A 14025-nucleotide genomic window follows, 5' to 3' on the forward strand; every position below is an offset into this window, starting at 1 on the left:
TTTTAGTACTATCCGCGCCTTTATATGCGCCTTAACTTCGTATATTTAGTAATTAATTATTAATAAACGCCCTATTTATAACGAATAAAGTCCTCGGGGTATTAATAAAGTAACTAGCCCGTGAGGGTAATCTACCCTAATTATTTTTTTTATTTAGTTCTTTTATAAACGTTAGTATTTAAATAGGACTTACTTTATAATAGGCTCGTTCTTTTAAATAGAATAGGGTTAAATAGTTAATTCTAAATAGTTATAGCTCGTTAGTATTAATAGCTCTTTATTAATAGCTAAGCGTTATTTTATTAACGTTCCGTTCGTTTTTATAATTTATTATTACTTATATTAATTACTTTATAAAAATAAAAGCTTTAGAATTATAAAAAATTAAGTTATAAGTACTTAATTAGTAAGGCTATAATATAAGTATAAGTATATTATAAAACTAAAGCTTATAAAGTCTTTTATAAGGGCTCTATTTTTTAAAAAGTTCTTTTATAATACGAACCGTGTACTAGTTACTAAGTTATTAGCATCCTATTACTAGCCGCATCCCGAATTTATTATATCTAAATTAATTATTTTTAATTATTTTAGCTATTTATAATAGCTTCTTACGTATTATAAAAGTTAAGAAATATATAAAAATATTCGAACTTAGCTTATAAAAAGTTTTTAATAAGTCTATTTATTAATATATTTTTTATTAATATATAAGTAACCTCAAAACTACTTTTAGTATACTCTTATTTTAGTTATATATTTTATATATTAATATAATAAAGTTAAGTAGCTATTCTTTTTCCTTCTTCTATAATAAGTTAAATTGTTTATTAATTATCGTAATTAACTAATTATATTTCTCTTAGGTTAAGGGTAATATCCTTAAAAAAGCGCTTTAAAACTATAGTCTCTTTTATAGTTTCCTTAAAATAAAAAAGCTTAGCTTCGGTAGTTAACGTTATAACCGTTACTTAGTATACTAATTTTTATTAAATTAAGCTATTAAAAAGGAATATTATATATCCTTAAAATAATCGTCGTATTACCTCGTTATTTATAAAACTAGTATTTTTAATTAAAAATAATAATTACGTACTTAGTACGCTATTATAATAAAGTATAAAATATCTCGTTATATAGAGATATTAGATATAGTAATTAATTATTTTAATATAAGTTATGCTTAGGTTAGTTAGGAACCGTAATAATTATAAGTAAGTAAAAGCGACGTTTAGTTTAATTATAATAACTATATAAAGTATATTCCTAACCTTTTTTTAGTAACTCTTTATTTTTTTTTTTATTATCTACCCCTTATTTAGTTTAAACTCTTTTTAAAAAAAAGGGGTAGCTAAATATAGTAAATTTATAAAATTAAAGCGCTTAGTAACTCGCTTAATATATACGTTATAAATAAAATAAACTTTATAAATAATACGGTTTTATAAAATCCGTATTCTAAAAAAGTAATTAATCGGTCTATTCTCTTTAAAGTTAATATATTTTTTTATATTATTAACGATCTTCTAAGCCGCTTTTTAGTTATCTTAATAATAAAAAATAATAAAGTTATTAACGTAGAATATTAATATTATTTTCTTATTTATAGTTTAGTAAATATAGATCTCTTCGTAACTATATATTATATTTATATTATAAAATATAAAAATAAAAGTTTAAAACTAGAGAATTAGTAAGTCTTAGAGGCTATATAGAGCGTATTAGAGCTTATTTATTTTATTAATAACTTTATATCCCTCTAAGAATTTAATAATTACTAGCTTCTCGCTTTTAAGAAGCGTATTAAAGAATACGTTAATAATATTATACTAATCTATTTTAAAGTTAAATTAAGTAGCTATTATTATTATAAGCTTAAAAGCCTTTATAATAAGCGTCGAAGCGTACGTATTTTATAAGGGGTTAAGTAGTTATATATCCCCCCTTATATATATACGTACTTTTACCTTACTAACCTCGTTATCAACGTCGTATTTATAAGTATATACCTACTTTAATAAAAATAGGATCCCTTATTTAAAATTATAATTAACTTCTTTTTATATATTAATATTCCTTAGCTTTTTTATTTTTATATTTATAATATCCCTAAGTAGCTTTTATAATTATAATAAAAAATATTTAATATTACTAAACTTTTTTAATAAGCTCTAGAAATTAATTTTAATAAGTCGTAATTTCTAAACTCCTTTAGAGCGCTTTAAATAGGTCCTATAAACTACTCTTTTTATTATTTAATAAAGTATTATATATCCTATATTACTTTTTTTTATAGTTTTTTATTAATTAAGTATAAAAGTAAAAAAAAAGTAGTCCTAGAAATAGTTATAGTAATTACTATTTTTTATATTCGAATATAAAAGCGTTATAAAAATGCTATTATTAAAGCGTTATAAAGGTTTACGGGCCCGGTTTAAGTATCTAGGACCTAATAGAGCTTTACTTAGTATTTAATAAAGTAGTTCTTATAAGCTCTATTCTTATATAATAATAAAAGTTTATTATAAAAGTTCCTTATTAATATTAACTTTAGTATTAAGAATTACTTTTTCGTAATTAGTACCTCGTTTATTACGTATTTTAGCGTTTTATTAAGAGCTATTAAAAATTAAAAGCTTAAGAACCTTTATAATATATATAAGCGCTTATAAAAAAGATTATAAATTATATAGAGCCGTTTATAACCTAGTTATTATATTCCCTTTTTTACTCTTACCCCTAAGCTTATATAAAGAGGTTATCTTAGGGGTTAATAATAATAATAAAACTATATTAGCCTCTTTAGCCTTATTAACTATACTTTAAAATACGTCTATTAGTTACTTAGCATCTTAAATAGTTAAAAATTTAATAATAATACTATCCTCGATTATAAAGTTATTTTAAGTACTAGTATTTTTAAAGTTTAGATCTATTTTTCTAAGTGCTCGAACTAACTTATTATTAGTATTAAAAAGTTCTTATATTTTTTAGATTACTAAATTTACTTATTTGCCTATAATAACTTACTCCTCGTATATAGGATTATAAAAGACTTTTTTATTAAACTTAATATTTTTTATAATAAATACTTACTTAAGCGCGGGTACCTAGACCTTATATAAGTTATACGTTTTTAGTATATATCTAACTAAGTATTTTATATACTTATAAAGAAGTATTTTAAACTCTTTTTAATATATACCCCTTTTACGATCCTTATAAAAAAAGTATACTTAATAACTATATATATAAAGGCTACTAAAATATAAAATAACTAGTTTAGAATCCTATATTTAATAACCCGTTTATTATTAGTGTTAATACCGCTTTTACTAGTTAATTTTTATTATAATAAGTAAATCTCCTTTATTAGCCTCCCATAAGGTAATATTATAAATAAAGATTACTATTAGTACTATTTCGTCTTATAAATTTATAAGGAGGTTTATAAAAAGGTATATTTTATAAGCTTTAGTAATTATAAATTAACTTACTTTTTTAACGTTATTTATAGGTTCTTTTATATATAAAAATAAAAGTTCTATTTTAATTCCTAGCTCGCTATATTACGTTTTATATACGTATTTAACGTTTATAATTAAAAGAGCGGTTTTATTATTATTTCTAAAAAAGTAGATTAGAGTCCCTTTTTAATAATAAATTGCTACCTCGAGGCTTTATAATACGAAAAGTACTTCTTTTTTTATTTTAATTTTTAAAAAGAACCCCCTAAGCTACTTATTATATTTATTAAAAGCTATAAATATATATTATTATTTATTTAAAGATAGTTCGAAATAAAAGAGATCTTAGTATATATAATATTATAGCTATAAGGCTTTTTTTAAGGGTAGTCCTCTTAAGATTACTATTTTAGCTTTAAATAATATATATACTTTATACTTAACTTATAATAGAGGTTTAATACGTATACTTCGAGTTTTATATAGTAATTAATAAAGAATATTAAGTTTAAAATAACTTATTTTAAAGTACTAAAAGAGCGCGCTATTAAACCTCTTATAAGTACGTTAATATAAGTAATAGAATTTTTTATAACTAACTAATAATATAATACTAACTAGGCTTTATAAAATACGCTTAAGGTTTATAAAAAAAGGATAGGATTAGAGGAGCTTATATTTAAAAAAGACTAGATTATTTTTTTAAATAAGCTACTTTTTAATAATATTTTTATAAAACGTTCTTTATTATAAAGTATAATCTAGACTATAGTATTAAAGTGCGCTTCTATTTAATAAAGTTTTTAAAATTATATTAATATAAAATCTTTTAATATAAGCGACGTTTTAGAGTTTTAAATCGTAAGTTCCCTTTTTTTTAAGTCCGTTTAAAACGCCCTTTATAATATAAGTATTACGTATAATAATAAGTAGTATAATAGTTCTTAATTTAACGTAATTATTATTACTTAATAATATGTAACTCTTAGGTTTAAATAGGCTCTTATTATTAACTAAATATATTATTTTATAATTATTTATTATTATATTTTAAAAAAGAGGATAAGCGCTACTTATAAAAGTACTAAAAATTGCGTTTATTTCTAAGTCCTAACTTTTTATAAGTATAGTAATTACGTAGCCCTTGTCTTAGTTTATTAATAAGCTCGCTATAAGTTAATTAGAAAATCCTTTTAAAAACCTAAGTTTCTTAGGGGTTCTATTATTCCTTAGCTAACTAGCTTTTTTAAGCTTATTATAAAATAATTTTTATTTACTTAATTTAATAATAGCGAGGATTTCTTTTATATAGCTCCTTAGTATTCGTATTAATAACTTATTAACGTTTTAGTTTATAAATACTTATTTTAATTTTTAGTACGCTATAAGGCGCTATAGGTATACGTAATTATAAAAGTATATAATATTATTTTTATTATTTACGTTATTAACTAAGTTAGAGTATTTAATAAAAGTAAAATAAGCCCTTTTTTAACTTAAAGGTCGTTTAGTATATACGTTTTAAGTTATTAAGTTAAATATATACGTAATCTCCTCGAGGGTCCTTATATACGTTCTAAAAGCTATTAATTTACTAAAAGTCTTATATATATATTAGCCCTATATAAAGTTAAGTCTAAACTTAACTATAATTAAAAAGTTAAGTACGGTAATCTTTTTACTAATTTTTAAAATATTATACGTTTTAGCTTAGAAATAAGTAAACTATTACTCTTTATATTAATATTAAGAGTTAATTCTAGTCCTCGTTTTATTAAAAGCTTATTAATATTCCTCTCGAACCGCATTCCTTATTACTAATTCGGGGGGCGTAAATTCCTATTTTAAATATTTAATAATTCGCTATATACTAAACTTAGCGCCGTTTTTAATAGTTTTTTAAAATACGTATTTATATAGTATAGCGTTAACTAATTTTATTAATTACTAAATAAGGATTTTAATATACGTATTAATAATATTACGTTTATAAATTATAAGTTATTTATATTTAATATTAAGCTCTTATTATTTTTAAATATTTTTAAGCGTATAGATCTTTTTTATAAGTATAGTATAAGAATAGATTTATTTACGTAAAATAAGTAATATAACTAGTTTTATAAAAAAAAACCTAGCTTAGTTTTATAAATTATTTATATTTAAAAAAATTAAAAAGTTTATATTAAGAGTTATATTTAGAAATTATTAATAAAAAATTTCTTAATTTCTTTAGTCGTTTTTAAATACTTTATAACGGGCTTAATAAGCTCGTAGTTCTTTTTTATTATAAGTCGTAATTAATCGTTCGAATTTAAAGGGCGAAGTAAGTATTATAAAGGGGTTAAGAAATACGTTAAAGTTTAGAGCGTTTAGGTCGACGTATTTCTAAACCCCGACGCTCTTATTTATAATATAAAGTATATTAAACTATTTAATTTAATTATCGTAGCTAGTTAATTTAGCTTAGGCTAAAGTAAGTATAAGTAAGTTAATTATTTTAAAGAGATTATAAGAATTATATTAATAAGTGCGTTATCGTAGTATGGGGTCTTAACTAAGAGCTAGGCTTATAACTATTATAAAAAGCGGGCCTACTTAATGTGGGTAGTATTAACTATATCTATATCTCGTGACATATTATTAAGACGCTTTGTCTATTGCAGTGGACCGTGAATACTATTAATACTAGAAATAGTACTTAAGGAGGTTAGTTTTCTATTTATACGCCATGGCTAGAACGCTGGGCAGATAGATCGACCTCTTTCAAGTGACTTTCTAAAAGAGAGCCATTGCCTGCAGGCTTTTGGGTAACGTATTAGGTCCTTCTGGCCTTTCGAAACTCCCAGCTAGTACGTATGTAACACCTTGCTATCTCAAATACTCCGTCCTTAACCATTTTGGTAGTGTCGTCGCGGAATAAACGGTGACAGAGGGAGACGAGGGAGGGAGGGAACGGCAGACAAAAAGACTGTGCAGTGTACCCACCAAGCGAACCGGCCAGGTCCATGTTCCTACAGAACATAAATTCTTCGAGCCGACGCTCCAGCTAGGTCTTCTTTGGTACTTTCTACTTGAGATTCATCATGTCGTGCCAACTTGAGTGCCTCGAGAAGGTCGTGAATAGGCTTTAATGTAGGATGGGTTCTCGGTGTGACCCCGTGGTGAGTGAGCACTAGAGGGGGAAGGAAAGAAGGTCTGCTTTCAAACCTAAGTGTATTCGTTACTAAGAGTAGAGAACGGCAGATCAACTCTTCCCCATACATGAAACTAGATCTTGGCTTTGCGGTAGTCTTTCAAGTCCCCGCAACAAGGTACAAGAACCACCATATAACCCATTGATCTATCACCTGCGGGCATTGGGCCGATCAATGGCTTGATATTCGGAAAGCAGACAGAACCCCAGCTGAGTGAGCATACCATTTAGACAGGGGCCGCGTTATGCCACGCGAATTACCAAGCTACCAAGTTCCGAAGTTCCCATTTATGCATGTATGTGTCTAAAGTATCCGTACAATCATTCACTATCACGAGATAACGCTCTATCTTATAAAATTGGACCCCGATCTTCTGCAGGACTAATTCCCTCCTCATGCCCGTCATCCCGTAACAGACCCTGATGCTCGCCACCGCCGCCCTCTCTCGTGAGGCCGGTCTCGACACCCATATCTCTCGACAACCCACTCGTCCGCCGCGTCTCCTCTGCGCCATTGAGAACGTACCACACGTCCTTTTTGGTCAAGAGACCCTGTAAAGCACCGCGGTCACTGAACAGAACATAGCGCAGGCCGAGCTTCTGAAAATAGCTGACGGCAAGGTGCAGGTTAGACCTTGACGCCATAGTGATGGGCGTCTGGTCCATCCACGGTCGAAGATCAAGCGTCGTACGTGGGTCTGCGAGGGGCTGGTGAGAGAAGAAGGCTTCCGTCTCTGGCGGAAGCGATCGCGGTGGCTGCGAACACATTTGCAAGTTGTAGGTGAGTTCTGCACGGGAGATGTATCCCAGCAGAATGGCTTCACGGGGATCTGAAATAACAGGAAACCCTCTATAGGTGTGCGTGTCGAGAATGTTCTTTAAGCTGCCAATAGTATGGCCCGTCGCGGTGAGCACAACCAAGTCTTCGATGCGAGTCATAATTTGCGAGGCGGGAATATCGGGGATGACCATCTCCTCGCTGTTATCCAGGAAGGGATACTCATTGAAGTGGATCCATGCTTCGTAAATTCCCTTTCGGGAAAACGCATCTCCCACCCATTTAGACAGCATGACAGCGATCATGATGGGCAGTACATAGGTCAGAGCTCCTGTGAGCTCGAACATGATGACAACAATTGAGACCGTCATTCGAGTGACGCCGGCAAGCGTAGCTGCAGCACCAATGATGGCATATGTTCCCGGTGTTACGCAAGGAACATCTGGTTCGCAGGAGGCAAATGCGAAGAACGTTGGGTGGTTCGTTACCCAGATCTCCATGATGATACCCACGGCTCTGCCGGTCAGAGCTCCAATAGCCATTGAAGGCAGAATAATGCCAGCAGGTAGCTGAAGGCCGAATGTGATGGTGGCGAGGAAGAAACCAAGGATAGCCCCAAATATCAGAAGAACAATAGTTGGTGCTGATGCGGCCCCAGTCTTACAGAGACCGATTTGGTCGTCGACGTACTTGGAGCACTCGACAAATAGGTTGGAGACAAGTTCCGACGTCTGGAACTTCATGTAATGGTTGGGATAGTTGATGAGCGCCGTCAGAAGGGCGATCGCAGCGACTTGAGTAATGGGCCCTGGTAGCCACGGCGTGTTCTTCTTCCATCGTGCTACGGCCATGTTCGCTTTGATGAACAGGCCACCGTATATTCCCTGTCAGATTGTTAGTTGAGGTCATGGGCTTACGGCGGTATGCACTTACACCAAGGATGCCAAGGAAGACAAACGGAATCAGTTCAAAGCCGTGCCATCCCGTGCTGAATTTGACTTGGTACATGACAAGCTGCCCGGTGCGGAACGGATCAAATGCCTGCAGAACGACGGCAGCAGTCATGGCACAGACGAAACTCTGCCACATGGTCTTGTCCGGAAAGTAGTATGATAGTTGCTAGTATGCGATTAGCATGGAACAGGGAATAATCCCGGTCGTACCAACCTCTAGACTGAATAACACTCCTCCAATTGGCGAGCCAAAAGCGACCGAAATTCCAGAGGCGGCAGCAGCAGAGAGAACCTCTCTTTTTCGAGCTGTCGGGACATTAGTAAAAAACGCGATTTGCCTTGCAGGCTTGGCTTACCCTCGTTGTCGTTGATGTTCTTGAAGAGCTTGATAAAGAGATTGGCGCAACAACATGCAACGTGAACTAGAGGCCCCTCTTTGCCTAGCCACATGCCTGAACCAACCGCAAGACACTGTATGGGTTAATCGACGTGGTACGAACGCAAAGAACGAACTTATAACCTACCAAACCTAATGACTTGGTGATCAAAGTCCAGCTGCCAAGAAACCTTCGGATAATGAAACCACCCAACACCGTCTTGATTTCGGGTATACCGCTGTGTTTGGCATACATTCCGTACTCCTGGACTAGCATAGCTGCGGCAGAGGCCAAAATGACCTTCAACTCATCAGCAAAGAGGCGCGAGGTTGTGAGAGTGCGAGACTTACAGAAAGGACAAGAAAGAAAAAGTACTCTATGAACCACTTTCCACCGCCGGAAGAAACCCCCAAAGCCTTCGCCCAGGGTGTCCAGCCGCCGCACTTTGACATCTCGTTGTAACCCCAGCAGCAAAAGTTCTTGTTCAGGTAGAATGCGCCTCCTTCTGGGCCGCTGGAGCAGTACCCTGTTTTCAGGTCGCCAAGCCAGTCGGTGGTTATGTCGATGCCAGCAGCAACAGCGCCAACAGCCATGCCAGTCAAGATCAGAATGATCCAGACCTCACTGGCATCTACGAGCTGCTTGAAAAGCCCAAGCAGCCCTTGCGCCCCTGAATGGAGGACGCGCAGACGCTGACGCTCCTTTGTGTATTCGAAAATCCAATCGATGGCCGTCAAATCCTCGTATCCCACTCTCCTTCCCGGCCCTTCCACGTACCAATCTAGCGGCGCGCCATCTTTGGTACCCTGGCTCGTAAGGCCATGTGCGCCTGCTCTCCGAGGTGATCGGTTTGGATCGTGGGTAGGCGTTCGCGCTCGCGACGAGGAGTGAGGGGAGGCAGTGCCTGATCGCGAACCGGTGAAGGCGGATAGGAGGCGGCTCGGAGCTGAGAGAGCGTTTTGTTTCTGTTTTCGCTTGAAAGATAGGGGTTCGTCGAGGTCCTCGTGTATCGGGTCCTCGATCAGGACATCGGCAACGTCTTCGTCTTCGCTCCAGAAGTCCAATTCGTCTCGATCGGCGGGGTCTGTATTGCTGTTGCTGTTGCCGGCGCCGCTATTCAGCGGACGCGATGAGGACGAGGCGGACGAATCATAGTGTACAGGACCGGCCATGGTGCGAATCTGGCGACATTGACTCCCAGTATCCTCAGATCATAGCCATCCCGTTGTCGTTTCAAGGTTCTCTTGAACAGGACGGAAACGGTATCACCTCCCCGTCGCCGGATAGATACCTGTTCGGTGACGAGCCGCGCGTGGCTGACTCGGTGTGGGAGCTCGGGCCTCCTTGCGGTCCGTCTTGCGGCTGATGCGACGCCGGGGCAAGTGGCCAAGGGGACCACCTGCAGGGGTCTTGTTGATGGAATGCATCTGACGGTGGGGGGGTTTCCTTCAGCGATCTGGGTCTTTCCAGCGCGGGGCAATTTTTCACGACGGCGTCCTTTCGTCTGATCTTGGCATCTTGCGCATTTCCTGTGGGGTTGACAGCCTGCAATTATCGCACACTTTCTTAAACAAGAAAGCTCATTGTTTTTGAGAGGCCAGGCTGTAGCATATGTCGTCCGTGTGTGTGGTGCCCACTGGTTTTGCGACTCAAGAACTCAGACACTCGACTTACACGCTGTCTCACTTCTTTGGCCTTGTCTGAACTACTTATCACGTCAACGCAGAACTCCAGGAACATCGACGACAACAAGAAGACGTAAATATGGCAGACCAAGCTCCTGCGGAGTCCGCCGCGGCGCAAGCACCTTCTGGTGTCTCTCAGTCGACGCCGGGAACGCAGCAAACCGCATCACTCGACCAAATCCAGAGTATGTTGAAGGCCAAAGATGATACCTCTAGATTCGTTGGCTTAGCTCTGTTGAAAAGTGTACTTGACAACTCGGAGGAGCTGCGCAACGATGCAGACACCGTCTCGGGTCTTTGGGAATCCATATCCCCCAAGTTTCTGGACCGGCTGCTGAAGACAGGCTCATCTATGCAATCTGGCCAGAAGGACGCAAAAAACATGCTGGACCTCTCAGTATCAGTTATCCATACTTTTGCTTTGCTTCTGCCAGATCAAGCGAAAAGAGACAAACGACTTGTTGGAAGAATGCCTCTTTTGGTGTCCAGTTTGCTACGAAGGTATGCCACTATCCTACAGAAAAAACTTTGGTATACACACTTACAATATATCTAGCTCTGGAGAAACTTCTGAAATGATTATTCAGACCCTTCTCACCATGGCCGCTTTTCCTGAAGGAGCAAAGGTGTTCTTCGACATCGAGGATGTAACTCCCCTGGTTGAGGTCGCCCCAAACAACCCATCTGCTCTCGAGATCTTTTCTTTTGCTTGGATCAATTGCATGGACATTGCAGAAGACAGGATCGTCCTGGAGTCCAAGATAGACAAGACAATTCGAGCTCTGGTGTCGACGTTCAACGGCACGGATGGTGTTACTTTGCTCGAGTTCCTCGGCAAATTTCTGCGAAATTCAGATCCCAAGGTAGCTTCCCCTTTACGACAATACAGGCAGCTGACTTACACTTGAATAGTCTCTACCATCGAATCCAAAGTGGATCAAAACATCCACAGACTTCATCAAGAAACTTCTGGCCAGCCGGCCTACGCCAGAGGCAAGGAACGCCTATACCATTGCGGCTGCATCCTTGCTTGAGGTATACCCCTCAGAAGCATCAAAACTCTTGTTCACCAGCGATGAGAAGGATGATAAGCCCTTCTCGTACCTATTCATCACTCTCCTCCTTACCGACACCAGAGCCAGCCTTCCCCGCCTCCTTGAGCTTCTCAATGATCCCATCTACCCAGCCATCGCACAACGGTTGGGCTCGGCCTTTGACGTCACAACGCACTTCATTGGCTATCTGGTGAAGAGCCTCGACGATGAGAGTTCATCGTCAGCTGCGCTAGTGATGCCTCCCGACTTTCTACTAAAGATCCGTCGGACCATTTCGGAGGCCCTGTCTCTCGCGATCGAGTTCCTCCGAGACAGGTGGGATGCGTCCGTGGCAGGCGCCTTTGGTCTACACCCCGAAGCGCGTGCAAAGGAGACCGACACCTCCATGGGGAAGAGACTGACAATCTCTTGGGAGTCAAAGAAGAGCAACGTTCACGAGGACCCTCTAATCCTGGCAGCTGTCAAAGCCTTGGCCATCTGGCTTCGCGAGGACGATAACGACTTGCTGAGGAAGGAAGGAGCAGGGCTGACCGACATGTTCCTCGACCTCTACAAGTCGAGCTCACCGTCAAGTCTCGACTTCCGATCACCAATCCTAGTAGGTCTGGAGGGGACGCTGGTCGAGAAGGCTGGGCTGGAGGAGTTCACGACACATAACGGCTGGGACGTCTTGACCAAAGACCTCGTGGCCATCCTACAGTCCACAACCACGTCAAGTGACGAAAGCGAAGCCGCGCGCGCCATCGAGATTGTCCGCATCCTTCTGCCGATCGTGGAGGGCGAGGAAACCGGCTCGAGGGAAGAGTGGATGGCCCTCGTGACGACTGTAGCCGCCTGGCACGCTCCCGAAGCCAAGCAGCCCGCGCTGGTACAGGAGGCTCACATCGCGGCTCTCCAGCTCACCACCGCATTACTGGTGGGTGCTCCGTATGGTATGAGGCAGCGCTACGTACACTCCACGAGCGCCGTGCTGGGCATAGCTGGGCAGCTTGAGAAGCACGTGGGCTCGGATGACCCGCTGAGGGAGTCCTTGGACGATGTGCTGCAGACGTTAGATAGACTTCGCTAGTTTTACAGCTTCGTAGACAACCAGATCATTTGTAACCGGCGAATCCATGTGCGCAGACATACGTGACAAGAGATTTCCATCTAGCCAGCAAAGATTTGAGTGACTACCCGCTCAAATGATGCTGAGAGAATCTAACCATGAAGCCGCGAGGTTGATGGATGAGAATATCCATCGACTAAGGTACTCTGATGCGTCAATGAGATTAACAACGATTTTCTGTAAACCACCCTCACATATAAATATGGGTTGTACGACTTGCGTAGTGCCAAAATTCAGTTGAGCTAACTGTAACGGAATACTATACCAAGTTTGACTCATAAAGTTAATAAGGAAAAAAATAAAGAAAGAACCAGCGTCTCTCTCTCCCTCTATCTCACTTATTGTACGAAGTGACTTGCAACTCAGGAAGTTCGTTCTGGGGCACTGCGGTTGAATGTCAGAGTAATCGGGGCAGGGAACGAAAATCACGCTCAAATGTCGTTATCCCCAAGTAAGGTGATTTAGTAGGTTCATAATTCTTCAAATTATCGCCTTGAAATGAACAGTCATAATCTACAGCCTAGGCGAAGGTCTCGCGAGGAACAAAGGGGTTGCAGAGTTCATAGTCTTCCCGGCTCGGAAGAAAACTTCACATTGATGGCTACAGACCAATATCGAAATCTCCATCGATACAAGAAATGAAACCCCCTCACATCAACTCAGACCGCAGCCATCGGGGCTTGTGTCTCATGCCGAACAGCTTCCGCGCCCTCATCGACATCGTCCCTCTTCAACGCCGCAGCCGCCGCAGCCTCAGCCTTGGCTCGCCTCTTCCTCGCCCGGCGGACCTCGATCTCGATATCCTTCATCTCGGCGTCCACCGAGACTAACCGGGGGATGATGTCCTGCACGGCCTGCACCGAGAGCGATTGTGCCTGCCTCAAAGGCATCGGCGCCAGGATCCCGAACCACCGGAGGGGATCATTACTCTTCGTCTTCTTCTTTTGCTTCGTCTTTTCCTTCTCGTTCTCCGCCTCATCCTTCTTCCCGGCCTCTTTCTCCGTCTGCTCCTCATCAACGGAGGTTACCCCTTCCGGCTCCACGCTCGGGGCCTCATTGACATCATCATTCTTCGCCGCCGCCGCCGCCGCTGCAGCCTCCGTGGTCTCCGTCTTCGGCTCCGTCACAGCATCAGCCCCCTCCACAACCTTGACAACCTCAAAGCGGGGGATACCCCTGTCATCCACGGCCAGCTCGAGGGTCCTCGAAGCCCGCATGCGCTCGTCGTAGTAATCCGGCCCGTAACGGACGCCCCTCTCCGCGGAGAAGTTGGCTCGTGCAATGTTCTGATACATGCCCGCCTGAGTCCCGCTGAGGCGCTCGCGCAAGGCCGTGTACTCGTCCAGCAGGATGAGATAGCGCTCCAGGAGGCCATCGATGTGGTTCGTCTCCATTGTCTTGTCTGC

General features: G+C 38.9%; 3 protein-coding genes across 3 annotated transcripts; 1 reads left to right on the top strand and 2 right to left on the bottom strand.

The window, feature by feature from the left end:
* Positions 1 to 7014: 7014 nt before the first annotated feature.
* On the bottom strand, positions 7015 to 9943 carry CABS01_15807 (voltage gated chloride channel; the record flags this gene model as incomplete). The annotated part of the gene is made up of 6 exons (XM_060549141.1): positions 7015 to 8325; positions 8375 to 8560; positions 8609 to 8700; positions 8751 to 8865; positions 8919 to 9071; positions 9122 to 9943. The coding sequence occupies 6 exons, from the start codon at positions 9941 to 9943 to the stop codon at positions 7015 to 7017; spliced, it is 2679 nt and encodes an 892-aa protein (XP_060390915.1).
* Positions 9944 to 10535: 592 nt separating this feature from the next.
* CABS01_15808 (uncharacterized protein) lies at positions 10536 to 12580 on the top strand (the record flags this gene model as incomplete). Its single annotated transcript, XM_060549142.1, has 3 exons — positions 10536 to 10957; positions 11013 to 11319; positions 11369 to 12580. 3 exons carry the CDS (start codon positions 10536 to 10538, stop codon positions 12578 to 12580), a joined length of 1941 nt encoding a protein of 646 aa, XP_060390916.1.
* A 698-nt stretch (positions 12581 to 13278) lies between these two features.
* Positions 13279 to 14013, bottom strand: CABS01_15809 (uncharacterized protein; the record flags this gene model as incomplete). Its single annotated transcript, XM_060549143.1, has 1 exon — positions 13279 to 14013. One exon carries the CDS (start codon positions 14011 to 14013, stop codon positions 13279 to 13281), a length of 735 nt encoding a protein of 244 aa, XP_060390917.1.
* Positions 14014 to 14025: the final 12 nt, after the last annotated feature.

This window comes from Colletotrichum abscissum (assembly GCF_030869225.1).
Source record: "Colletotrichum abscissum strain IMI 504890 chromosome Unknown Scaffold_74.1, whole genome shotgun sequence".
Lineage (NCBI taxonomy): Eukaryota > Fungi > Ascomycota > Sordariomycetes > Glomerellales > Glomerellaceae > Colletotrichum > Colletotrichum abscissum.